The sequence below is a fragment of the Prunus avium genome, chromosome 2, assembly GCF_965620075.1.
Source record: "Prunus avium chromosome 2, drPruAviu1.hap1.1, whole genome shotgun sequence".
In the NCBI taxonomy this organism is placed as follows: Eukaryota; Viridiplantae; Streptophyta; class Magnoliopsida; order Rosales; family Rosaceae; genus Prunus; species Prunus avium.
In genome coordinates, this window is record NC_142285.1 from 11,487,488 (window position 1) to 11,511,932 (window position 24,445).

The 24,445-nt window shown below is 35.7% G+C and overlaps 3 protein-coding genes across 8 annotated transcripts; all 3 read left to right on the forward strand.

Annotated features, from left to right (window-relative positions):
* The first annotated feature begins 1,695 nt into the window (after positions 1 to 1,695).
* LOC148296512 (uncharacterized) lies at positions 1,696 to 7,863 on the forward strand. 5 transcript variants are annotated; one of them, XM_088249445.1, is made up of 10 exons: positions 1,696 to 1,924; positions 2,105 to 2,776; positions 2,960 to 3,046; positions 3,487 to 3,605; positions 3,696 to 3,772; positions 4,519 to 4,573; positions 6,044 to 6,134; positions 6,212 to 6,274; positions 6,945 to 7,401; positions 7,492 to 7,863. In XM_088249445.1, exons 1-10 carry the CDS (start codon positions 1,847 to 1,849, stop codon positions 7,551 to 7,553), a joined length of 1,761 nt encoding a protein of 586 aa, XP_088105571.1. In that variant the 5' UTR covers positions 1,696 to 1,846; the 3' UTR covers positions 7,554 to 7,863. The 5 variants fall into 5 exon arrangements, with proteins under 5 accessions (XP_088105571.1, XP_088105567.1, XP_088105568.1 ...); XM_088249441.1 differs by having other exon boundaries at positions 6,945 to 7,863; XM_088249442.1 differs by having other exon boundaries at positions 3,496 to 3,605; positions 6,945 to 7,863.
* Positions 7,864 to 14,503: 6,640 nt separating this feature from the next.
* On the forward strand, positions 14,504 to 20,045 carry LOC148296513 (DUF724 domain-containing protein 3-like). 2 transcript variants are annotated; one of them, XM_088247925.1, is made up of 9 exons: positions 14,504 to 15,112; positions 15,797 to 16,225; positions 16,406 to 16,780; positions 17,067 to 17,130; positions 17,301 to 17,449; positions 17,851 to 17,947; positions 18,195 to 18,266; positions 18,834 to 18,968; positions 19,046 to 20,045. In XM_088247925.1, exons 1-9 carry the CDS (start codon positions 14,639 to 14,641, stop codon positions 19,684 to 19,686), a joined length of 2,436 nt encoding a protein of 811 aa, XP_088104051.1. In that variant the 5' UTR covers positions 14,504 to 14,638; the 3' UTR covers positions 19,687 to 20,045. The 2 variants fall into 2 exon arrangements, with proteins under 2 accessions (XP_088104051.1, XP_088104052.1); XM_088247926.1 differs by having other exon boundaries at positions 14,940 to 15,112; positions 15,807 to 16,225.
* A 2,333-nt stretch (positions 20,046 to 22,378) lies between these two features.
* Positions 22,379 to 23,110, forward strand: LOC110749889 (uncharacterized). Its single transcript, XM_021950091.1, has 2 exons — positions 22,379 to 22,675; positions 22,763 to 23,110. The coding sequence occupies exons 1-2, from the start codon at positions 22,379 to 22,381 to the stop codon at positions 23,108 to 23,110; spliced, it is 645 nt and encodes a 214-aa protein (XP_021805783.1).
* The last annotated feature ends 1,335 nt before the right edge of the window (positions 23,111 to 24,445 follow it).

The following is a 24,445-nucleotide window of genomic DNA, read 5'->3' on the forward strand; positions in this document are numbered from 1 at the left end:
TTGGACGGATTTTCAAGACAGAGTTAGTTGTGGACATTTAATGGCCAAATCCTGTGAGTTGAAGGAAGCTCTATAAATTGGTCGTCAGAAGAAGAGAAGAGGACCTCCGACTGAACACACAAAATCTATCTTTTTATCCTGTACTTTTCAATTCATAATCTAAGATTTTATCTTTCAAGTTCTTCAGATTATCCAAGTTCTTCGTTTTCCTAGTGTAAGCTTACTTTCTTGCAATTTAATTTCAATTGTCATTACATTCGAGTTTAATTCAAGTCTTTATCGCTTTAATCTATTTTATCACATTTACATTTCTGACATCTCATTTACTGCATTTACATTTCTCGCACTTAGATTTTTGTCATTTTGTTTACTGCATTTACATTCATTGCACTTATCACAAAAATCCTAAAAATAGTCATACAAAGCTCAATCATCCTTGACCTCAAGGAAGAAAAAGAACCTAGGCCAAGAGGAGGCTCCTTGCTTGGCTGATCAATCGTTTGATTAAAAGTCAGAAGCACAAACACACTCACACGATCTTTCATCCAAGCCATCAAGTGGCTTGGTGGTGGCACGCCTACACATTTCAAGAGAAGAAGGACCAAAAAACTCCTTCAATCGACCTACCCGGCCGAAAAGAAGGAAACACATTTACAATAGTGGGATTCGAACCCAGGTTTGATTAGAATTAAAACACTATCTAAACCACTTTGAGTACGAGTGATGATCCTCTTTTGGGTAGCATGATGAAAAGCATGAAGACAAAATGTGATAAATATTGAGGTTCAATGGAGTTTATTAACAATATTTTGATTAATGTTGTTGTTCTTGATTCTAGATATAAGTTGAGTATGTTTCCTTTTGCTTCAGTGATGTGTACGATGTTGGTGTAAATAATGAGAAAGTGAGTGAGATCAAAAGCCTTTTGTTTCGTTTGTATGTCTTTTATTGTGCATTGCTGCTAGGTGGTGGCCAACCTTCTAATGGTGCTGCCATTTCTAGTGTGATTGTTGTTCCAAAAGGTAATGCTGATCATTATCAATCTGCACGTCTTGCTCGGGTTGCACAAATGAGAGAACATAAAGATATAGTTGAAATAGAAAGTGAAGTTGATAGGTATTTGCTAGATTCTGCTAAGAATATTGAAAGTGAAGTAAAGTTATTTGTGCACATAGTTGGTTGCAATCTTTTCTTATATCATATAGAGGTGGGATCAACTTCAACAATAGCATCGGACATAACTCTCTTAATTGAAGACTTTTAACCTTTGTAAGTTTCTCATATACTTCCATGTTTGTTTAGTGAATGAAGTGGTCTTGAGGTTTTTTATTATTACCTTGTTTATTTGTTTTAATTTACTTATTTACTAATTAAGTTTTCTTTTTTACTTTGCTTTTTGTATAGTGTGCAGTGGAATGAGAGGAAAATGTGAATCTCTCACTATGGGATCCACTTGGGCAGAAGCTCTTAAAAAATCCTCAAATCTGAGAATGTTTTGGATAAAAATGTTGGGCTCTCACTTTTTATTAACTCTTTTCAGGCCCATTGTTCCCCATTGGGTCTCTTAAAATGCGAAAGGGAAGGCTCCAACATTTTGAGACCAAAAATGTAAAAACTAAAATGAACAGGCCCAACATTTGAAAAATAAAAAAGAACAGAACAAAAGAAGCACCGACTTCTTCGTTTTGACACAAAAGCTGACGAAGAAGGCAGGTGCCACTTCTAAACCCTTCTTAAACCCTAGCTCCTCCTCTCTTGCCTCTAAGAAAGAAAATAAAAAAATTCACAGAACTCGTTCAATCATTCAGTACTCTGACTTCATTCTTGGACTCCCTATGCTGGCATAATGCTACCTCACTACAATTCGTTTCCTCACAATTCCAACCAAGTTCACGTCAATGGTAGCTCTGCTCCACCTCACCAGGTATCTCTCTCCTACACTGCCAGGCACTGGTAGATGCCAATAATTGCTTTTACAAACTTAAAGCTGCTTCGTTTTGTTTTCCTGGGTTTTGGTTTTGGTTTGTTTAAGCAGCAGCGGATTATGCAATCTAATCCAGGGCTTAAAAATTCGTCTTCTAATATGTTGCGACTTCTTCTGCAGATACAGCCTCAATTGGGTATCAAGAATAATCAAGTTCCAATCCCGTTCAGTAATGCTAATGCACATTTAAGCAATGGGCATGGAGGGGCCATGCCCAATATGCCACCTTCCATGATAGCTCAACCCAATTTCATGGGTGTACCTAACAACCTTCATCCTATGCAAAGTAACCATCTGGGTATGCCTCAATTCGGTTCTGTTGGTCCTACATCTCAACCAGGTCAGCCCCATGTTGGATTTTTCGGTTCACAAAATAATGCACACGGTATGAACTCCTTTGCTTCCTTTCCGCTTCATGGGCAATTCTGCAATTTGGTGCAGAATGTGAATCAAGCGGTTTCATCGCAGCCGCCTGGGCAATTACTTGGGCATAACCTGTTAAAATTACCACAACAGATCAACCAAAATATGGGTTTGCCATATGGACAATTCTGTTTGCCAAATCCATTGCAAAATATGAATCAATTTGTGCAAATGCAAATGCATAATCCATCCCAACTTGGTCCTAATTATGCTTTTGCGGGATTGAATCAAGCACCTCAGGCTACAGTTTCTCAAAATTCCCCCTTTTTTCCAACCCATCAGTTCGGTAATGGGCATTCTAATCAGGCAGGCCAGCAAGTTAACCAGAATCAGCAAAACTTGGTTCTGCCTGCAATGCAAGGGGCACAGGTAACTTTATTTTGCCTTGTGTGTATATGAAAATATATTCTTTGTGGCAAAATGTTACTTGGATATCTCTCACATATCTCCTAATATTTATTTACATTTTTATTTCTTCTTTTTAAGCTTAGAAAGAAAAAAAAACTCCGGCTACAGTTTCTCAAAATTCCCCCTTTTTTTGCGACTCATCAGTTTGGTAATGCGTATTCTAATCAGGCAGGCCAGCAAGTTAACCAGAATCAGCAAAACTCGGTTCTGCCTGCAAAGCAAGGGACACAGGTAGCTTTGTTTTGCCCTGTGTGTATTTGAATTTATTTTCTTTCTTGAAAAAATATCTCTCACATATCTACTCATCTTTTTAAGCTTAGAAAAAAAACTTAGTTTTATTAAGCTTAAGGACGTGATAGATTCTGGGACTTCCTTTGTCTGTGCATTTGTATGTGCACTGGGTAGTTAATTTGCATAAACTGAGTCACTTTGTTGTTGGTTAAGATTGTAAGGACAAAGTTCTTACATTATGTTGATATAGTAAGGCCATACTTTTCTGAAATCCATTATTTGGTTATGCCTTCATTTCCTGCCTTCAATTTCTGTTCTCTCTTTTACAGATTTTATGCCAGCATTTTTCTGAAGTACATTTTCTCGAAAAGAGATAATTTCTAATTGATATACTATTCTGAATTAGCTGCATCGGTTGTGGTGAATACACATGTTATCAGTTTTTTCAGGAAAATCATACGAACACTGGTGGTGTTTACAGTTCAAATACCAATTGGAAACATTCACCAAGCAAAAGCTTTACAAAGCATCCGAAAAGAGGGGTGCAGCCACAAGGGGGGTAGGTTTTTCTCATGTCACTTCATTATCTTATTTTTTCTGAAGATTTTGACCAGTGACTTGTGATTCATTATATATATGGTTTGTGCAGATTTCAGAATTCTCAGTTCCATCATATGAAAAATGCAAAGGGAAAGTTTGCTTTTCCTAACGGGAACAAAGGAAAAGGTGCAGTTTTATATCTATCTACCAAGTTTATTAGTCTTTTATGTTTTAGATAGGAAAATGCTGCGATTTCGTGACGGAGGTACTGCAAATTTGGCTTGTTGTAGTAGAATACAACTATATATCTACTACTTTCTTATTCCCTGTGTGCTTGTTCTTCAATATGCTTGATCTGGGATGCAGTAGTCCTTATCAATTTCTTCAATTACATAGAGTTTTAAACCACCTGAAGCTTGTGGAATTATTAGTATCATGGAATTTCACAGATAAAACTTGGATTCAAAATGGGTATGACTATATTTAACTGCTCTTCCACATGCTATGTGTGGAATCCCATGAAGGTGGGCTTGAGGTAGCCTAAAACACACAAATTGTTCGCTTGGGTTGCCTTGTGGTGTTACTCAAAGTTCATGGAAAACACCGTACTTTAGACCATAGCATTACAGAAGCTTGCTATATGAGATTCAATGGATATTTGCCAAAGAAGAAAAAAATTCCCACTGGATTAATAAAACATTAAAAATATTTACAAAAAAAATAGAAATGAGGTTCCTGTGTTCTCATTAACTTGCGTTGTTTGATGAAGCCCTGTATCATCTAGTACCCTTTCATATAATTTTTTATAGTCCCTGTTTTTGTCCTTTCCGATCTCTTCTTTCAGCGTCTTTGTTGGGCATGCGTGAGTGTGGGTTTGGGAGCTACTATGAATCTAAGATTTCCTGTTTCTTTTCTCTCCACAAAAAAAGCAGGGTTGATAAATGAGAGCAAAGGAAAGTTTACAAACCAAGGCGGGGAAAGGAAAAGGTAATCTCTGCTTGATCTCTCATATCTTATATTGTTACATGTGAACTAATGAGTATGCTCTAATTGAAATATCACAACTTGGGCTGCCAAATCTATAGTGTTAATCAGTGAACTTTCCTCTCAGGTGGAATCAGTGATCAAAGTTAAATTATTTAGGGCCTGTTTGGTAGCACTTTCATATTTGGGTTTTGTTTTTTGTTGTTTTGATTAAAGATGAGAGGGGAGATGGATGGGTGGAAGGAGGGAGGGAGAAGGAAGATATAAGGAAGAAATTCAAGAAGAATGTGTGAAATAAAAACTTGATAGTGAAAGCTATTTGGAATATCTTTTATTTTTTTGAGTTTTGTTTTCATTTCAGGTAACCTTACATGTACATTGTCTCCCTCATCCGTTGCTCCCTCGATCTCCCTTCCCTCTCCCTCTTTTCTCCCATGCATTTCCTCCCTATCTTTTACTAAAACCAAAAACAAAGGTATTACTAAACGGGCCCTTAGTTGATTATGGCAGTGTCTGAAATATAATAGCTTCTTTGAGTAGTTGAGTAGTCAATGTAGGACTGTCATTTGGCGAGCTGAGGGCACATGTGAGCTTCACCAAGATACGATGTGCTTTGGCTGAGCTCATCCCAACCTGATCTTCAATCCGAAATCAGCCCGTTATGTAGACTTGTATTTGGGCTGAGACACCGACAGCATGGAATAGTTTGAAGATTTTGTTTTAATCAACAGTTTCAAACTTATTTAAAACATGAGTTATAGGTTGGGACTGTTAGGATTGGGCTGATCTATTCGTTATTCCATTTTTCAGGCCTAAAAGCTTTTTCCATAATCAGCTCACTCCAAGTTCAAAGACAGTCAACCTAAAAAGTTCAAGCTGAACAAGTTAGGGTTTGAAATAGCTCAGCCAAATTGACAGTCCTAATTACTATATCAACAGCATTAACTGGGTCCTTATTCTTCCTCACTCTTGTTCTTCCTCCCTGCTGCACAGTAACATTAGCATTGAAAATTGACCAATGTTTTCAATAACAACCATATTTTGACTTTAATTCCAAAGCCTTTGAAAATATCAGTTTTAATATAATCTGAAAATGGTGACGTTATAAAGTTTCTATAAGAATAAGTTGATCTGTTTCAAGGATAGAGATAACAAGAGACTTCCTCTGTGTAAGTTAAGATGACTGATCTTTCTGTCATCTGTGAATTCCAAAACTTTTAAAGCTTTCGACACTGATGGCCTGGTTCCAAGGAGCACTGATAGGAGTTGAAAATTAAATTTTTTTTGTGCTTTACATAGGAATATTTGGAAAAATTTACAGACCTGAATTAGCTTTACATTCACAGCATCCATAATCTTTACGTCTTGCCTCCTTGTGTATGATCACTCTTTATGTTACTACAGTTTCTTAATGTAATCTCATCACTCTTTTTTCTCGAATGGACATGAATTCTTTCTGTCTCAAATGAGAAGATCTCTTTCTTTGCCCTATACTGAACAAGAGATTCAGCGGTGGCGTGAAGAACGTAGAAGGCACTACCCATCAAAATCCAACATAGAGAAGGTTTGCTGACTGAGACGTGCCTGCTTTTTCTTTCCCCATCTAATGTAGATGTCCTGATATTAAAATATCACTTGCAGAAGCTACGTGAAAAGCTGATAACCTCAGAGGTCATTGAGAGAGAGGCCAAAATGCGACGAGAGGTATGCTTATTAACTCTCTCTCTCTCTCTCTCTCTCTCTCTCTCTCTCTCTCTCTCTCTCTCTTCTGATTGTTTGTACACTATAATCATTGAACAAGACTGAGCAATACTTTTGCTCAAGTTATTGACACCTGGACCAACTGAGCTAGTTTTGGTTTAGTTTTTGCCTCTTGTAATAACTTGTCACTTGTGCATGTCTCTAACGCATTGTCACGTAAATTTAATTGATACTCGAATAGATCATGGGTATTTCATTAAACCTGAAATTTGGCTTATATCCAGATTATGTCATGAAAGCTCTTCGAGACTGCCTTTCTTGGTTAAATACTTCCCTAATATGTGCACACTTTTGCCTAGACTTTGGCTAACGTCCAGATTGCAGGTTACTGTAGATAGTCTAGGGGGAGAGGGGCATTGTGATCATTACAATAAAAATGGAGAAAACCCCTTTTATGTTAAAGGTGGCATGAGAACTCCCTGCCCCAAGTTAATCCATTCAATACTCAAGTGCAGGAAATTTAATGTGTTTTGTTTTTTTCTTTATTCTTTTCTTACATGCTCAAAAAACCTCTAATGTTTCAATTTAATTTCTGACTGGTCTGTCTCTAAGCTTGTCACTTGAGTTAAATACACAATCAACATTCAGTAAATGTTAAGGAACTTTGTTGCAGCAACTGAAGGAGATTCTTACAAAGCAGGCTGAGTTGGGAGTTGAAGTTGCTGAAATACCATCATACTACCTTGAAGATTCAAATCAAGGGCATAGAAGAGAAGACAATAAGTCTTTCACTAAGAAGGGGAGATTACCAAACAATTTTGGTAAGAGGGGAAAATATGATAAAAAGGATCGGTTTGCCAAGAGGCAAAAATCTCATCACAAGGATTCATCTAATGACCCTTCTTTCAGCAAAAGGGAGCCAACCTTACTGCAGAAGCTTCTAAGTGCAGATATAAAGAGAGATAGAAGCCGTCTGCTGCAGGTGTTTAGGTTCATGGTGACAAACTCTTTCTTCAAAGATTGTCCTGACAAACCTTTGAAATTTCCTACGGTAGCAGTTAAAGAAAGTGGGTGCAATGAAGACATGGCTGAAGAACTGTCTTCACTTGCAGCGAAAGAGGCTTCTAAAGGTAGTGTCAATTCCATGGTTGAAATAGTTCATAACAATGATTATGAATATCATAATGATGTTTGTAATTATGATGATGGTGGTGATGAAGATGATGAAGAAGAAGGGGGAATTGAGAGAGCCGAGGAAGAAGAGGGAGAAATCATAAACTAGATATGCTACCTGAGTTGGTTAGTTTTTACACAAGCGACATTGGGGGAGACGAATCGTACATTGGACTTCAGTTTAAGGATGGATACTCCTAACCACTTTAGCTACAAGTCCCTTCTTTGAGTTGATTATTTTTATCTCCCTCAAATTGTACAAAAATGTATCATATGATTTTCTTGTTAAATTCCTGTTATCTCATACAACACTGAAGCGTGTGCTTTAATTAGTTATTTATTAACAAGTGAAACGGCGTGTAAGAGATATTTTACTCATATTTCTTGTTTCTTGTATAACAGAAATCAAACTTTTCTTATCTTGTTAAGGGAAAGATTAGATTAAAGGGGCTTTTTGCAACAGGTTACAAAAACAAACTCCTTCCAGCAATAAAACTGAACCGATTGCGGTGGATTCAGGGATGGAGCCAATATTTCAAAATGGATTGGGTTGAATTTACTTCAGGGATGGAGCGAGGATTTCAAAATAGATTGGGTTGGATTTACTTTGCGAAAAAAAAAAAAAAATTCCTATAGTAAAAAAAACAAAATCATCACAGACAAATATATTAGTAAAATAGTTTTGAATATGATGATACGATATTTGAGCATGAATATTCAACTTTAGGACAAACAACAGCATTAAAAATAATGCAAATAAGATATAGGAGAAGACCCTCAGTTACATTGGAGCAAGAATAAGATAATAGCAACATTAGATGTTATTAACCTAGATTTAACCATTAAGACAACATATATCCCTTGTAAGATAAGCAAGAATTTGAAAATATGATTATAGATATAAGTTACCAAATAAAGTTGAGATCATAAACAAAATTCAAGATAGTAAAAATTTTAGTAAATTTGATTCTAAATCTGATCATGATTTTGGAAGATTAAATGAGCAAAAGAATCAATTGAGTGACAACATTCACTTGTCCAAAATGATATTTTCAATGGCTAGTCATGCCTTTAGGTTTAAAAATGCACCGTCAATCTTTCAAAGAAAGATGGATAAATTTTTTAAGAAGTATAATAATTTTTGTAGTATATATGTAGATGATATACTTGGACATGCATAAAATAGAAATGAACATAAAAAACACTTATTAAAAATTTTACAATAATTGATTCAGCCTGGTATAGTTATTAGCAAGAATAAGATAGAACCATGTTTGTCGATTCAGCTGTACCAAAATGGATTCAGCTGCATCCTCAACTTGTGATACTCGCAAGTGCATGAGCCGTTCGGTAGTATAGCATATGTAAGTGCGAGGTCGATTCCACAGGGATTGGTGATTGAATAATTCAATTCAGTTTTCCTACACAAAACAGAAAAACAAGAAAGAAAATAAATAAAACAAGAAAGAAAGAAAAGAAAATAACTCAAGAAGATAAGTTCCCAAGTTCAATTAGATCAACGGATTGATTCTAGCTAAAGTATGATTAAGCCATGGTGTCTGGTCCTAATCTTGTATTCCTAATTCCCTAATTTGATCATCTGTTGTCTAACCTAAACTAAGCATTAGGAATCCATTAAGCATAGAAGAACATTTTAAACAACCAAGTATGTATCTAATCCCTGTTATCGAATGTCCATACATACTCTTCCTATTCATAGTTCAATTCGAATTAAAGCATGGTGTCTACTCTTAATTCAAACCAAGATAGCTAACATGCAAGCCTAAATGGTGATCAATCATTCAAACTAGCATAATAACTTATTAGCATAATGAATAAGAACAAAAACCATAATTGAAACTTGGAAACTAATCAAACTTGAAACTAAAGAAAAGAATTTATATAACAATGAAAAGTAAAGTGGAACTAAGAAAAACTTAAGAAGAATTTCAGCACAAAGATTTCATTACACAAATTGAAAACTAGACAGAGAAACTAAGAGAATTTGAGGGAGAGAAGGGAGGGGAGCTCTAGAGAAGTGTTTGAGAGCTCCCCCCTTTGGGGATGTGTTTGAAGCTTGAAGAATTCTTCTATTTATAGGGCTAAGAGGGAGGAACATCATGATGAATTCCAACACCACCATTCCTCTTTTAATACAATCCATAACTCCCACTTCATCTTGTCTATGTTAGTGTGGTTGGAATCAATTTCATCTCATACTTCTTTTGCTGCACCTCAAGCTTTCTTCACATGGGTGTTCAAAAGTGTTCAATTGTGGTTGCCTTTTGCTGCCAACCCATGTGGGTTTTCTTTTGGTTGCTAGAAAAAACGATTCTTCTGAACCAGGCTTATGTATCCAATGGGGCTCAAATTTGGATATGTCATAATAGACACCCATTGGAACAACTTGTATGAAGAATGTATTCCCATATGAGCAGTACAAGTGTACGTTTTGGGCCTTGCAAGTTGACTGCTGAAAATATACTGGAATTGACAATGCATTGCAGTCAGCTTGTGGGCTTGTTTTGGGCTTGATCTTCCCTCCAAAAAAATCTGGAAAAATCTGGATCTTCAAACCCTTTGAATTATCTTTCCAAGAATATGCAGCCCAACTCAAGAAAAAATCGGAAAGACCTTCAAATGTCATTTTTGGCCCAATAACGCAGATGCTGCCGAATTTGACCTTAAGCTGCCAAAACTTGCATAACTTCCTCTAGAAGACTCGGAATTATGAACCGTAAAATTCTTCAAAAACTAGACTTCCGTATCTTTCCAATGATATATGGATCATCATCTGGTTCTTCTTGAGCAAGTACAATCCAATTTGTGAAGTTGACTGATCTGCAGACACCGAAACAAACACAAAATTTTGAGTTAACTTGTCTCCAAAATGCATTTAATGAGTCTCAAGCTTATTACACTGAAACAAACACAAAATTTATTAAAAGCACAAGTTTAACTCAAAAACATAATCAAATCATAAGTTAGAAGGGTACAAAATGATAAATAAATATGCACCGATCAAACCACATAAACAAGATATAGAATTCTTATGCATGTAGAACAATACAACTACAAGAAATAAATTAGAAATTACAAGCAATTTTGAAGACCTCAGGATTTGAACTCCATCACCTCTCAAAACGACTTTTGGTTTATGAATATAACAACAACAACAACAACAACAACAACAAAAGAAAAAAGGAAAATCAGCACCATAAATCATTGGCAAAAGTCATTTTTCGTTCCTTGTAATTTGGCGAAATTTTCACTTTCGTCCTTTTAGTTTAGTTCTGCCAATTTGACTCATATAGTTTGATTTTATTGGAATTTAAGAACACATCCAAATTTTCGTCCAATTTGTTGACAGAATAAATACTTGTCTCTTATATGGAGAGGTATTTTGGACATAATTTTGGATGAAATTGGATGGAAATTTGGTTGTATCCTTGATTTGCGATAGAATCAAACTATAGGGACTAAAAGTAACTTTTTCCCTAAATCATTTGAGGCATTACACAAATCTTTTTTCCCTAAATCATTTGAGGCATTACACAAATTCTGGAGCAGCAATGAGTTGAGGTAACTCCATCATGCAAGCTATGGCTAAGATGAGCAGGCGAAAATGAAGATAGCAAAGTTTGGGACACAGTAAATGCTAAGCCTTTGAGTGCTGCTCAATTGCTTTTGGCGTTTTGAGCTTGATTCATTATTTGATTCATTTCGTTGTCTCTAAATTAGGGGTGGGCACAATCCGGATTAGATTGGTTTTACCTCAAAATTATGCCGAACTAATTACAATATAACAGTTTGGTTTGGTTCAGTTTTGACAAAAGTCGTAAAAAAAAACTGAACCAAACCAAACCAATTTAAGATGCTTCGGTTTGGTTCGATTCAACCGGTTTGGGCCTAAGCCCAATTCTCTTTCCTTTTGCATTTTTTCAACATTGTTAACCCAATTACAACCAACAAATTCACAACTTGCTCCATACTTAAATAATTTTCTAGAGTATGAAACCATCCTTAGCTCAAGATGCCATAAAACTTCAAATTTCAATAATTAATATAGCTCAATTCAAATATCCATATATAGATATTACCTAATTACAATATTACACATGTAAAATATAATATAAATAAATAAATATACACATAAACGATCCTACTTGGTTTAGGCCGGTTTACAAAAGTTCAAAACCAAACCACATACAGTCTTGTTAAATTTTTAAACCGATTTTTCTTAGTCAAAACCAAACCAGACTGATAATTACAGTTTGATTCAACCGATTTCATCAATTCAGCCGGATTCATGCCCACCCTTACTCTAAATGGGCCCAAATAATTGGGGGCAAATGTTTATACCAAAAGGAATAAAATAAGCACAAGTGTTTGGATGGTCCAGTGTCATTTAACAACTGAAAATGAACAAATCAATCATTTGCTAATCCCAATTAATTTTGGGAAATCATTTGTCTAATAGATAAATCAACAACAATAGAAGCAAGCTTTAATATTAGGGAGATTCACTATTATACCCAATACAGGAGCTCAAATTTTTAAAAAACCAAATGGACTTTAGAAATACACCCAAAGTCCATTTACAACATAACAAAAAAGCTTTTAACTTCTTTTAAATTACAAAATTGTCATTCATTTCTTAAAACAAACTCAACCCCAAAATCTCATAAAAAAGCCTAAAACACTCAATAGGGCATCAAAGTAATTTAATAATCAAAATTAAATTGAATAGGGTTAGCTGTCATTTTTTGGGTTTGTTTATATAAAGTAAATGGTGTAGGGTTTATTTATAAGCTTAAGTGCTACAGTGTCCCCTAAAACATTGGTCAATTTTCACTTTACCCCCTTAAAGTTAAAGTGACCCACTTTGCCCCCTTGACCGATGTTTTGTGTCTCACTTTCTCCCTTACCGTCAAGTCTGTTAAAAATTCCGTTAAAAAATCTGATATGGCACCAATGGGACCCAACATTTGGCTAAACTAAGTGCCATGTGTGAAGAAAAAAAATTAAAATTAAAATTTGCCTTTTAAAATTCTTAATTTAACTATTAAAAATAAAAATAATACTTTAAAACAAAAAAAATCCCCAATTCCCCTCCTCCAACCCCATTATCCCTTCCCAGTCGCCATCACCACAATCACAACGACTGCTCCTCTTTCTTCCTCTCTCGCAGATCCAAGTTCTACCCCTGAAATTCTGTGCTTAATTCTTTATCCCACCAACCTCAACCTTTGCCACATCTCTACCTCAATCCAACATCTTCCACTTTTAGCAAGACAAAACAAAGATTCAATTAATCTTTATGTGCATGCCAAGAGCCTAATCTACACCTCCAGCAGCTACAACCCACCATCTCCATCTCGCTAAATTCGGAAGCCATCAAATTTGGTTGCAGACCTTCGAGTACAAAACAAGAAAAACAATGAATTTTTTTTTCTTTCAATTTGCTGGTTTTTGAATTTGCAGAGAGAGGGGTGGGTTGGGTTCAGCTGGGGGTGAGAGTGGAGCATGGGGGTGGGGCCTAGGTTGCCACTAATGCTGGGGGTAGGCCATGGATGGCTCCTTTGATTCCTTGAAACCTCTTTGCTGAAAGTGAAAGTGAATACATGAGAAAGACTAGAGACCCAACTGGAGGATGCCCACTTTGAGAATCAATATTAGAGTCAACAACTCTTGAGTAGCCTAGCCCATGAATGAGTAGAAGAGGGTTCCTCGCCCAATTCCATATGGATTTTAAAGAAAAAGCAATCTGTGTTGGGGAGAAGAAAATACAGAGGGGAGAGAGAGAGAGAGAGAGAGAGAGAGAGAGAGAGAGAGGGAGAAGAAATCTGGGAAGGGGGCTTGGGGATGATGGGCTTTTTATTTTTTATTTTTTAAAATTTCTTATATTTAAATATTCACTAGCCCCTAAAGCATGTGCCAATTGGTTTTCTTTTTTATTTTTTATTTTATTTTTAGAATTAAGAAAAGATAACATGGGTAGTTATGTTCCATAAAAGTATGACCTATTATCTGTTTTTGTTTTTATTTTTATTTTCTTTTAACATGAACAAAATGTGAATTTACCATATTATCCTAATTTAATTAATAATTTCAATTCTTGATGTTTGAATTAACCAAGGGCATTTTCTGGTATTTTGAATGTTTCACAATTCTCTACCTTTTGCTTTATATATATAGATATCCAACTAATTTATTTAGAGAAGGAATATTGGTGGGGGATGGGTGAGGTCAAAGCCCTAAATCCATAATTTTTAAAAGACAATTTTTAATTTTAATTTTTTTTCTTCACACATGGCACTTAGTTTAGTCAAATAGTGGGTCCTATTGGTGCCACATCAGCTTTTTTAACAGAATTTTTATCAGACTTGACGGTGAGGAGAAAAGTGATACACAAAATATCGGTCAAGGGCAAAGTGGGTCACTTTAACTTTAAGGGGGTAAAGTAAGAATTGACCAATGTTTCAGGGTGCACTGTAGCAATTAAGCCTTATTTATATTATTAGTGTTAAGAATTGGTATATGACAAAATCTATATATATAAAGTAAAAGGCAGAAAATGGTGAAACATTCAAAATACCAGAAAATGCTCTTGGTTAATGCAAACATTAAGAATTGAAATTATTAATTAAATGAGGATAATATGGTAAATTCACACTTTTTCATATTTAAAAAAAAATAAAATTAAAAGAAAAATCAGATAATGGCCTATTTTTATGGAACACAACTACCCATTATCTTTTTTAATTCTAAAATAATATATATATTTTTTTAAGAGGCCCATCGCAGGCGCGAAAGCGTGTTCAGAGAGCCTAATATCTCTTCATGGTATTCAAATCTTTTCTTTGATATAAAGGTGGGCCGAAGGCCAACAAAACCACACCAGTACTTTGGGTCGAGGGATAACCAAAACATCCAATCCAATTAACTCCCAGTGGGACAAACGCCAGTCGTTTCGAACAAAACTTGTTTTACACGACAAATCCTTCAAATTTTAGGATGAGTCGTGTCACCAGAGATGTACAATTTGAGAGTCCTGGACGGACAAAAAAATTCCTGTACTTTTTCACCCAAAACTTGACCTTGACCGCTCTGTTACTAAATATAGTACTGTTTTTCTCTCTGGAGAAAGCGAGAGAAAGCAAGTAAGAAAATCTCTAGAAAACAAGTAAGAAAATGGTGGTGAAGCGGAGCCAAGCGCATTTGAGCAAGGATTCAAAGGTGGAAGTTCGCAGCAACGAAGAGGGTTACAGAGGTGCATGGTTCCCAGCCATAATCCATGACCCTCAACCCTCAGATCTCTCACGGAAGAAGAAAAGGAAGAGCCTTAGCAACTCAAGCAACGCTCTGGTGCAGTACGAGAATATGGTCTCTGACGATGACCCAAACAAGCCACTCACTGAGCTCGTTGACGTGCGCTCCATCCGGCCAGTGCCGCCTCCTGACAATCCTGACCAGCCCTTGGAGCCAGCCGACGTCGTAGACGCCTCTTACCTTGATGCTTGGTGGGTGGGGGTTGTGATGAGGTTTGAGGATGACAAGTATACGGTGGGTTTCAAATGCCCACCTGATCTGCTTGAGTTAAGGCGCTCTGAGCTGCGGCCTCATTGGGATTTGCAGAACGGCATATGGGTTCGTGCCCGGAAGAAGGTATTAGTTCTACATTTTAATAATGCATGTGGGTTTGTCTTTTTAATATAGGATTTGCACTTGGTTTATGCTTGCATGAGCTTTCTTTTGTTTATCAATGAATTGTTTTGGAGCTTTCTACCATGGGTTTTCATGATTTAAGAACATGCAGGTTGTTTTTTGTACATTGGCCTTGCCTTTGTTGTTCTGCTTTTAGATTCTTCTTTTTTTCCTTAAAAAGATTTATATTTTTCCTAAAAAGATAATCTTTTTATGTTGTTGCACTTTTTAAGAGCAGTTTATCTGTGTTCATGTTTTCTTTAATACCGGTTGTCATGAGTATCATTGGTTCTCTTGACTATTCTATTGATTTTCCTGAATTATCAACCAAAGTTGTTATTTTTATTGCTTGTTGTCCTTGGTCAGTGCTTGATTTCAGGTTTGTTTGTGCTTTCTAATTTTTTTTGGGGACTTCTCTGATATTGTGGTGTTTGTTAGGAACTTGTGATTTTATGGAGTTTTAAGTTTGGATTTATTGAGGTCTTTACTTATATGTTTGCAAGTTCATGCCTTTTCAGTTCATTCATTTATCTCATTTGCCATATATCTGGATTCCTACTTTTGAGGGATGATAGAAATTAGAAATTTCTATATGCTGTGTTTCTAATAAAAAGAAAACTGATATTTCTCACTAATGGTTCAAAGAGGATGGCAGGATCAATTTTCAGCCCTGGGACAGCAGTGGAAGTGAATCTCAACAAAGAACATCTATTCTGTTTTTGGTTCCCAGCAATTTATCTTGGTGAACTAGGGGTCAACTCTTTCTTGCTTCAATATAAGAGCTCTAACAACTGCGATGTTAAAGTGGTCGTAGGTGGCAAACAGATTCGGCCTCAGCCTCCAAAGTTGGTGGAAAGAGATTTTAGGTTGGTGGAAAAGGTGGATGCATTCTGTTATATGGGTTGGTGTGTCGGAGAGATTAAAAAAGTGATTACAGGAAAAAAGTACATGGTCAGTTTGAAATTCACAGAGGAGGTGAAGCAATACAGTCAGTCAGATTTGAGGCCTCACATGCACTGGACGGATGGAAGATGGATTACTATGATCAACGGAAACTGGGTTCCTTACTTTAAGGTATGTGTATTTTTGTCTTGTTTTATGATGGGAAAAGGGCGGGGGTTGTCACAGCTTGTTCCTTTATGGGTATGATGGTAAACATGTTTGAATCATAGGTAAGTTTGAGTTTCTATTCTGAGAAGCATGCATAGTCTCAAATTATTTGTGGGTGGCTAAATTTTTGGCCTTTTGTTTCAGGAAGGTCACTTTAGTAGGGACTATGAAGTACGATCAAAGCTAGCATGTGAGAGTTTCAGTAGTTCTGATTTAGCAACAGCACTTGAAAGTTCAGGTGCTACCAAGGATAATAATGTAGAAAAAACACCTTCTTCGAGGATTTCATGGAAGAATCAGTCGGAGGACTTGAGTCCTTGCATTGATAAATCACCTTATGGAAAGACCAAAAAGAAACTAAAAATTAATCAGAAACCTAACGATGATGCAACCATTTTAGGTCTGTCCAAGAAGTTAATATGTGGACATTCGGAAGATTCCATATCTTTTGCACAATTATTTCAAAGGAGAACGCCAGTTAAAACATCATGCAAAGAAGCCCCAGTTAGAGATGGTGCGGTAAGTGAACTCTCAAAATGTGTTGTTGGTATATATTCTCCTATTGCTGAGTGTTCCTTCGGGGTAAACAAAGTCATAAGTCAAGTCTTCCCTTGCAAAACCTCATTAAGTTGCCCTCATTATATGAATTTTATAAGTTGATAGCATCTGAAGACTGCCACTTGAATGTAAGAAGTGATATATACAAAAAAGAAAAAGAAAAAAGAGATGCATTATTTTTACCTCTGGGTTTGTTTCTTCTGACACCTGATGGTCCTGATTAGAATGCATTTTATTCCTATTGCAGAAGACTAAGCAACAGCAGGTTGGAGGACTGGACAATCAAACAATAATTTTTTATAAACGAAAAGGTAAACCACAAAATTCTGAAGTTGATATCCCTTGGCCAAGAGTGAGATATGAGGGGAGGGGCAGGCCACTGAAATTGCCTGGTGAAAAAATCAATAGTCAGAGACATATATCCACGCTGAGTATCATTACATGATATTTTTTCTATATTAACATGTATAATTATTTGCAGTCAAGGGGGGCAGTAAAATAAAAAAGGCAGATGAAGAAGATGTTGAAGATGAGTATGGACGAGACAACGTTGAATCTTTGGGTATACGGTCAGATTTTGAACTAACAGGGGGATCTCATGCTGACACATCATGTCTGCTGCCCATGGAGGTATATCTAAAGCCTGTATGCTATGCTTCTTCTATATCTCTCAATGTATCAAAACTGCAGTCTACATTAATCTTATGTATTAAGAAAAAGTTAGAAATATTGTTGCAAAAAACAGGAGAGCTTAATTTTACCTCAGAGGGTGGTGTATAAGTGAAGGGAAGGACTAAAATGGAAAATGCCAATAATTCTACAAATATTTAATATTGACCTTACTAGAGGATTTGTTTTTATGAAGACAATTATTAATATAAAACTATAATATTTCATTTTAATTTTATCTATAATTAATTCAAAAAACGTATTTGGCTTTACTTAATCTCTGGAATAAGTACATCCTATTGATATTTATTTCCCTCTAACACAATTTCATTGATGATGATATTTCTTATTAATTCATGCAGGAGGTTGAGCAGAATGAAGATGGAGTGAGCAGTGAAATTGAAGGGAAGGGAAAACTGCCTGAATATCTTATTGAACACTCAAAAGATCCAGCAACAGGTATGCATAATGTATCAGAGCAACACAATTCTCGTTAGATATGTATATTTACAAAATCCAGTGTATACCAGCATGTGTGATTGAGGAACATAATGGCGTTGGATTTTTTGCTGCGGATGATACGAATGATATATTTGAATTGCCTGTAATAACAATGTGGGATTTGACATGCATGAGTAGCTAACAACCTGAATTAAGCACAATGGAATAGAAGACTTGTGGCCTGAATAAGTTCTGTTTTTTGCAGATGAGAAGCACAATGGAACTGGAGTTGTTGGTCAAGTTGAATTGATTAAGACACAAGTTGTCAATGATAATGGTATGGTACATCACAACCTGGAAAAACCTTTAGTTTATGTAAAAAAAATTACAGGAACTAGTGTGCAATTTAATTTGAATGCTCCCCATGACTGATATGCTTTTTCTTTAGTATTCTATAATTTTATGCTGTGAAAAAGATACGAGTCAAGTACAACATTTGGATGAGTGATTAGGAAAATGAAATTGGAAGAGTCAATAAATACAGGGAGTGAAACGTAATTAAGAAACAATGATTTCGCAATTCAAGAAATACACTGACCTTTGGTAATACTGAGTGTGCTTTCTGCAACTGAATCACGTGTGAGGGAGCTACATTTAAATCCCTTAATATTGTTCTAATGTCTACAAGACAATCCACTTTGTCTTTTCTGAAAAGTTCTCCAGTTGGGGAAAAAATTGAAACCATGGATGTATTCAAAATGTTGCTAGACCAAAAACAATGTTAGCTTAACATGATACTGATATGCTTTTCCTTTATTGTTTTTTCCCCTTTGGAAGTACTTGCTTATCCTATTCATTTTTATCTTGTGTTGTCTAAAATTTCATGTCTTTCTTAAATTTGCAGGTTCTGAAGAAGCCATGAGAGAGACAAAAATTGTGGATTCTTCAATGGATTACTTGACAACGGCATCTGCCCATGATCAACCTTTATCACTGTGCATCGATGAAATGCATTCTGTAAAAGCCATAGAGTGCTCAAGTAAGCTATTGTGAAAATTTTCAATGGATTCCTTTGGGTGTCATTAGTTTGACTAATATCAAGATTGTGTTCTCCAGGTAACACTACTAGGACCGCCAACCAACAAAATGAGGTTAGAGGAACACAAGTTGAGCAACAAGACAGTCCACGTTCGCCTTTTGTGAGAAGTTCTCCATTTTGGGAAAGTATTGAATCCATGGAAGTATTCAAAAGATTTCCGCAAAAGCCACATTTTCATCCTCTGGTGAAGTGTAAAGCAGTTTGTCGTGAAGGATCCGCCCTTGGAAATATGATAACCTTTGCCTCTTTGGTGGAGAAGACTTCCAAGTTTCAAGTTGGCGATCCTAGAGACATATTTGATAGCAATTTGGAGGCACTTGTTGACTTGGAAATGTTGGGATTTGATGTAACGGCAGTACGGCATCGTCTGAAGAAGTTGGTTGAAATGAAAGTTAAGTTGGGGCAGCTTCATAACCAATTAAAAGAAGTTGACATTCAGATCACAGAGTGTACTCTGGACAGAACCAGAAACAATGAAACCATCAGTCGGATTGATAAGAAGATTAAGGACTTGAAGGAAAAAGGGGCAACACTGATGTCAATCAATGTGGCCAAAGGTTCTGAAATTAGCAAGCTGCAATCAGAAGCAAATGCTATCACTGAAGGCATTCAGAGCATCCATTGTGATTTTGAGAAATTAGCTGCTGCAGCATGGTGATTGTTGTGATTCTGATGGATGACACCCTTTAGATTACCACCCCTTTTGCTAACCTTCGACACTGTTATATAATATATATACCCTTTTGAATGTAATGATATGATATTTACACCCTTTGGATTAACTTTTCTGTAGCTTTTTTTTAAAATTATAACAACCATTAGCCCTAGAAAGCTGGTAGCAAACAATTATTTGTATGTTAGTATCCTCGAGTCATTCTATAGTGAGCATCATATCTGTAGTCCTTAGGTCCTATTTCTTAACTGTTAGATAGGTTAGTTGTTGGATCAAATTCTATAGAATTATTGTTATATCCTCAATCGCGAAATTCTATAGTGAAAGTTTCATATATGGATTTATCAGCCAGTATTATTTAAAAAAAATTTGTTCGGTATGAGGTGGGCTGAAGCCCAACAAAACATCCAATGTAATCCATCAACTCTCAATGGGACGACTAAAAGCCTATCGTTTCCAACAAAACTTGATTTAAGCGACAAATCGTTCAAATTATACGATGCGTCGTTTCCCCAGAGATATAAGAGTCCTGGAGAGTAGGGGTGGGCATTGGAATTGCTAAATCGCAAAACCGAACCAAACTAATTTGAAAAAAACCGTGTTGATCTGAAAAGTCAAAAACTAAGACAAATTTGAATCGGATCGATTCAGATCGGTTCTGGTTTCGGTTTTTCACCCTAAAGAACCGATTCAATCCGAACCAGCTCAATAGAATTAATTTATATATATTTTTATATTATATATATGTATATTTGAAATTATATATTTTTTTTATATGTGGCTAAGTTTGATTGGGTGTGTATGCTGCTACGACAGGCGCGCACACATATGATCAGACAAAAAAAAAACGCGCTGAGTGACTAAGGGTCTATTTGGTATTCAACTTGAATCCAACTTTTTAAACTTAAAAATAGAATTTGAGTCCAAAACAAAGAAAACCCATTTGGTAGCCCTATTTTTAAAAACTCAAACTCAAGAACAACTAAAAAACACTCTAATTATTAAAAACAAAAAATATTTGTTTTTTCAGTTTTTTTCTAACAACCCACAAGTTCTCACAATTTTAAAATTTGAAAACAATTTTCAAGTTGGATACCAAACAAGTTTTTGAATCTTAAAAATAGATTTAAAAACTCCTTGTTTTTAAGAAAAATCAAAGTTTTTGAGTTCCCTATTTGAATAGGATACCAAACGACCCCTTAGGTTTTTTTCGTTCTTCGTTTTCCTCTCCTCCCATTTATTCTTCCTCTCTCCTTCATACTTAGCCGCCCCCGAAACCCTTCCAAACCTCTCTCTCAGCCGTCATGTTACGCCTCTCTCTGCCGCCGCTTTCTCTCAGCCTCTCTCAGTCGCTGTCGTCACGCAGGTCAGATTCTCTCTCTCTCTCTCTCTCTCTCTCTCTCTCTTTCCCCTCATTCGATTTTCTAACTACCCTCTCTGTCCTCCAGCAAATCGGAGATCCCATTCACTCGCAGCTTCCACGTCTTCATCTCGTATAGCTCTCTCTCTCTCTCTCTCTCTCAGCTCCTCTTCGATTCTATGACTAGGGTTTTGCATCTGTTTGGGTATTTAGGTTTTGATTGTGTGTGCATCTGTTTACCCGCTCATTCCATGCGAAAAATCAATGCTGGAGGAGCTACCGATTATTGTTTGCAGATTTATGTCTTCTCCTTTGCAAATTTATTTTTGATTTTCTGTTTATGTTGGTGGAGTCAAATGGCAAGTGATGAATAATATAAAGTTGTTTGTGTTGTCTGTGCCCACCCCTAATAAATAAGCCAGAAAAAAAAATGTTGCGTTGCTATCACTCTTCTACAAGGAACCTAGAAGTGTCTCTTACTTAGTATGGGGTTGGTATCGTCGTCTAGGGTAATTCCCCTGTGTTTCAGGCTGTGAACCTTATCAACTTCTTCCTCTAGCACCCTTGGCAAGGAAATTAAATTCATTGTATAAGAAGAAAGAATAGATCACCCTCTTCATTGATAAGGTCAGTGTAACATCAATATGCCTTCTACACATAAAAAAGATATTCAAGTCTTGTTATTAGGCCATCTCCAACCAAAGGGGTGGAAACCCAAATTATGAGTTTTGAGTCCAAAAAACTTCTTCAATCCGTGTATTTTGGGAGGTGGAAATTTGAGAAATCTCAAATTTTGGGTGGAATTCCACCCCAAGTATTGCCTGGACTGATATTTTTAGTGGGCCCAAAATTTGCTTTTTCTATTTTTTTTTATGGCTGGAAGACCACGTAAACACCAAAAATTGATGGGCCCCACATGACTTTTGCTGTCTGCCAGCAACTTGCGTAACAAGCTGGCCCGCGTGACATTTTGAAGCCGACCAACGGTCATATTTTCAAATACATGTTGTGCTGTTTTTTTTATTTTAAAAAAATTATATATTCCAACAACTATATTTGTAATCAACAATCATGATTAACTTTAGGCAATTTGAACGGTAAAATTTCACATCAAACGGCTCAAATTTAAATCCAAAGGTCAAAATAATATTTATAATTAATTTAAATCATATCCAACCCCAAAACTTATTCCAAACTCTATAAATAGCCATTCATTTGGTAAATAATACACCAAAAATTATTATTTTTCCTTTCTCCCTTTGTTTTTCTTTCTCCATTTGTTATATTTTTTTCATTCTACTTTCATTTTTGTTGAAAATGGCCCCAAAACCCCAAAGAGGTGTGAATTTGAAACCACAAGAAGATGAGGCATTGTGCAAAGGGTGGGTTTCTATCTCTGAAGATGGGGCTATGGGCACGAATCAATCAAATGATTCATTTTGGTTGTGTGTGTACCAAAAGTTTTTGGAAAATGATCTGGGCATGAGTGGAGCCGGGGTACGATCATTGCAAGTTATTCCTTCTCGGTTCAAAATCATCAACCAACAATGTTCTCTATGGAAGACATATATGACAAAGGCCAATGCAAGGCATGGCTCAAATCTTGAAGATGTGGTGAGTACTCATTTTTTTCAATGCTTAAATTTATAATTCTAATTCTTTTCAATTATTAACTTGATTTTTATTTTATTTCATGAGTAGGATATGAATGCAAAAATAATTTTCTTGACTGATAATAAACCTCCGAATAGGACTTTCAAGTTGTATTATGCTTGGAAAATCTTAAAAGATTGCCCAAAATGGAACGACCTATGTGAATCTCTCACACAAACATTCAAAGATTCTTCTCATAGTGGCAATATAGTCAATTTGGAGGAAGATGAAGATGATGTGGTCATGCCCACTCCAAGGCCGTTGGGAAGAGATAAGCAGAAGGATGAAAAAAGAAAGGAAAAGGTGTTGAAGGTTATCTCAACCAAAGTGGAAAGTTCTTGTCTGAATTGGTTCAACAAGGAAATGAGGCAAAGGAGGATAGGAGGCGAAAGTTAGAGCTCCTATAAGAGCAACATGCCTATCAAATCCAACAGGATAATGAACAGAGGATAATGTCCATGGACCTATCCAAATTTACTCCAAGAAAGAAAAAGTATTGGGGGATAAGCAAGACAAAATTATTGAAGCCCAGATGAATACAAGTTCCTCCTACAATCCAGAAGACTATTATCCAAGCCCTCCACATAGTGATTATTAATTTATGTTTCTTTGTAATTTTTGTTTATCTTTATTTATGGTGTTGTACTTGTTTTTTTTTTAAAGTTAAATTCTATTATGTTTTGGAATTTTAATTTTTTTTAGGTTAAAATGTTTAGAAAATTAAATCACGAATGTTGAAACAAAAATAATGTCGAGAAAAAAAATTTAAGGGTTAATCATTCTTAAACAATTTTAAAAAGTTGCGGACTCATGAGTTTGCAAGGTTGGAGGAAAAAAAATTTTGAGTCTTAAAAATACATGAATAGTTGTATTTTGGAGGGTGAAAATTTGAGTTTAGCCCCAACATGGTTGGAGATGGCCTTATGTGTTACTTTTACTTTGTTGAACTATAATATGTTTTAAAGAGAGGAATATCCTGACATTTTAGAAACTTTTGTTATTTTGTGACCCTTCTCTTCACAAGTATAGTTGTAATGTGCTGAACATTAATCCCTGTGTTTTTATAATTAAATCTTGTAATCTTGATTATGGGTTGGAACTTTCAAGGGTGTGGTGTGTGAAGTTCAATATATAGCATAATTATTTGAACTTCTTGACATTGAATATGTAGATTTTCTGTTCATTGAATATTTATTTGATCTTTTTGACATTGAATGGGTTGGAACTTTCAAGGATGTGATGTGTTACTTTTACTCTGTTGTTTATGTTGATTTTCTATTCATTGAATAGTATCAAAATCTGCTTATTGATATACCGATTGTTTGTGTTGACATAAACTCCGCTTATTATCTAATTATGTTGACATAAACTCTATATTGGGCAGGTCTATTTTGTTGATTTGTATCATATTTTTTGTGTTTATTTGTTGAAAATTATCAAAATTTGCATATATTATTGATGACAAAATATATTGGGCAGGTCTGTAATATGTAAATTGTTGATAATCTGTGTTTTGCTGTGTTTATTTGTCGATAATCTGTAAATTGAACCGTTTTTTATTGATGGTGAATAAACTAGTTGATAATCATGTTAATAGAGTTTTGCTTAATTAAATTATACAGTGAATTTTCTTTTGCAGGTTTTAATAGGGTTTTGCTTAATTTCTTATATCAATGTCTTTAATGTTACGAACTAGTGAATGTTCCTATTTGCTTGCTGTGAAAGTGGTTT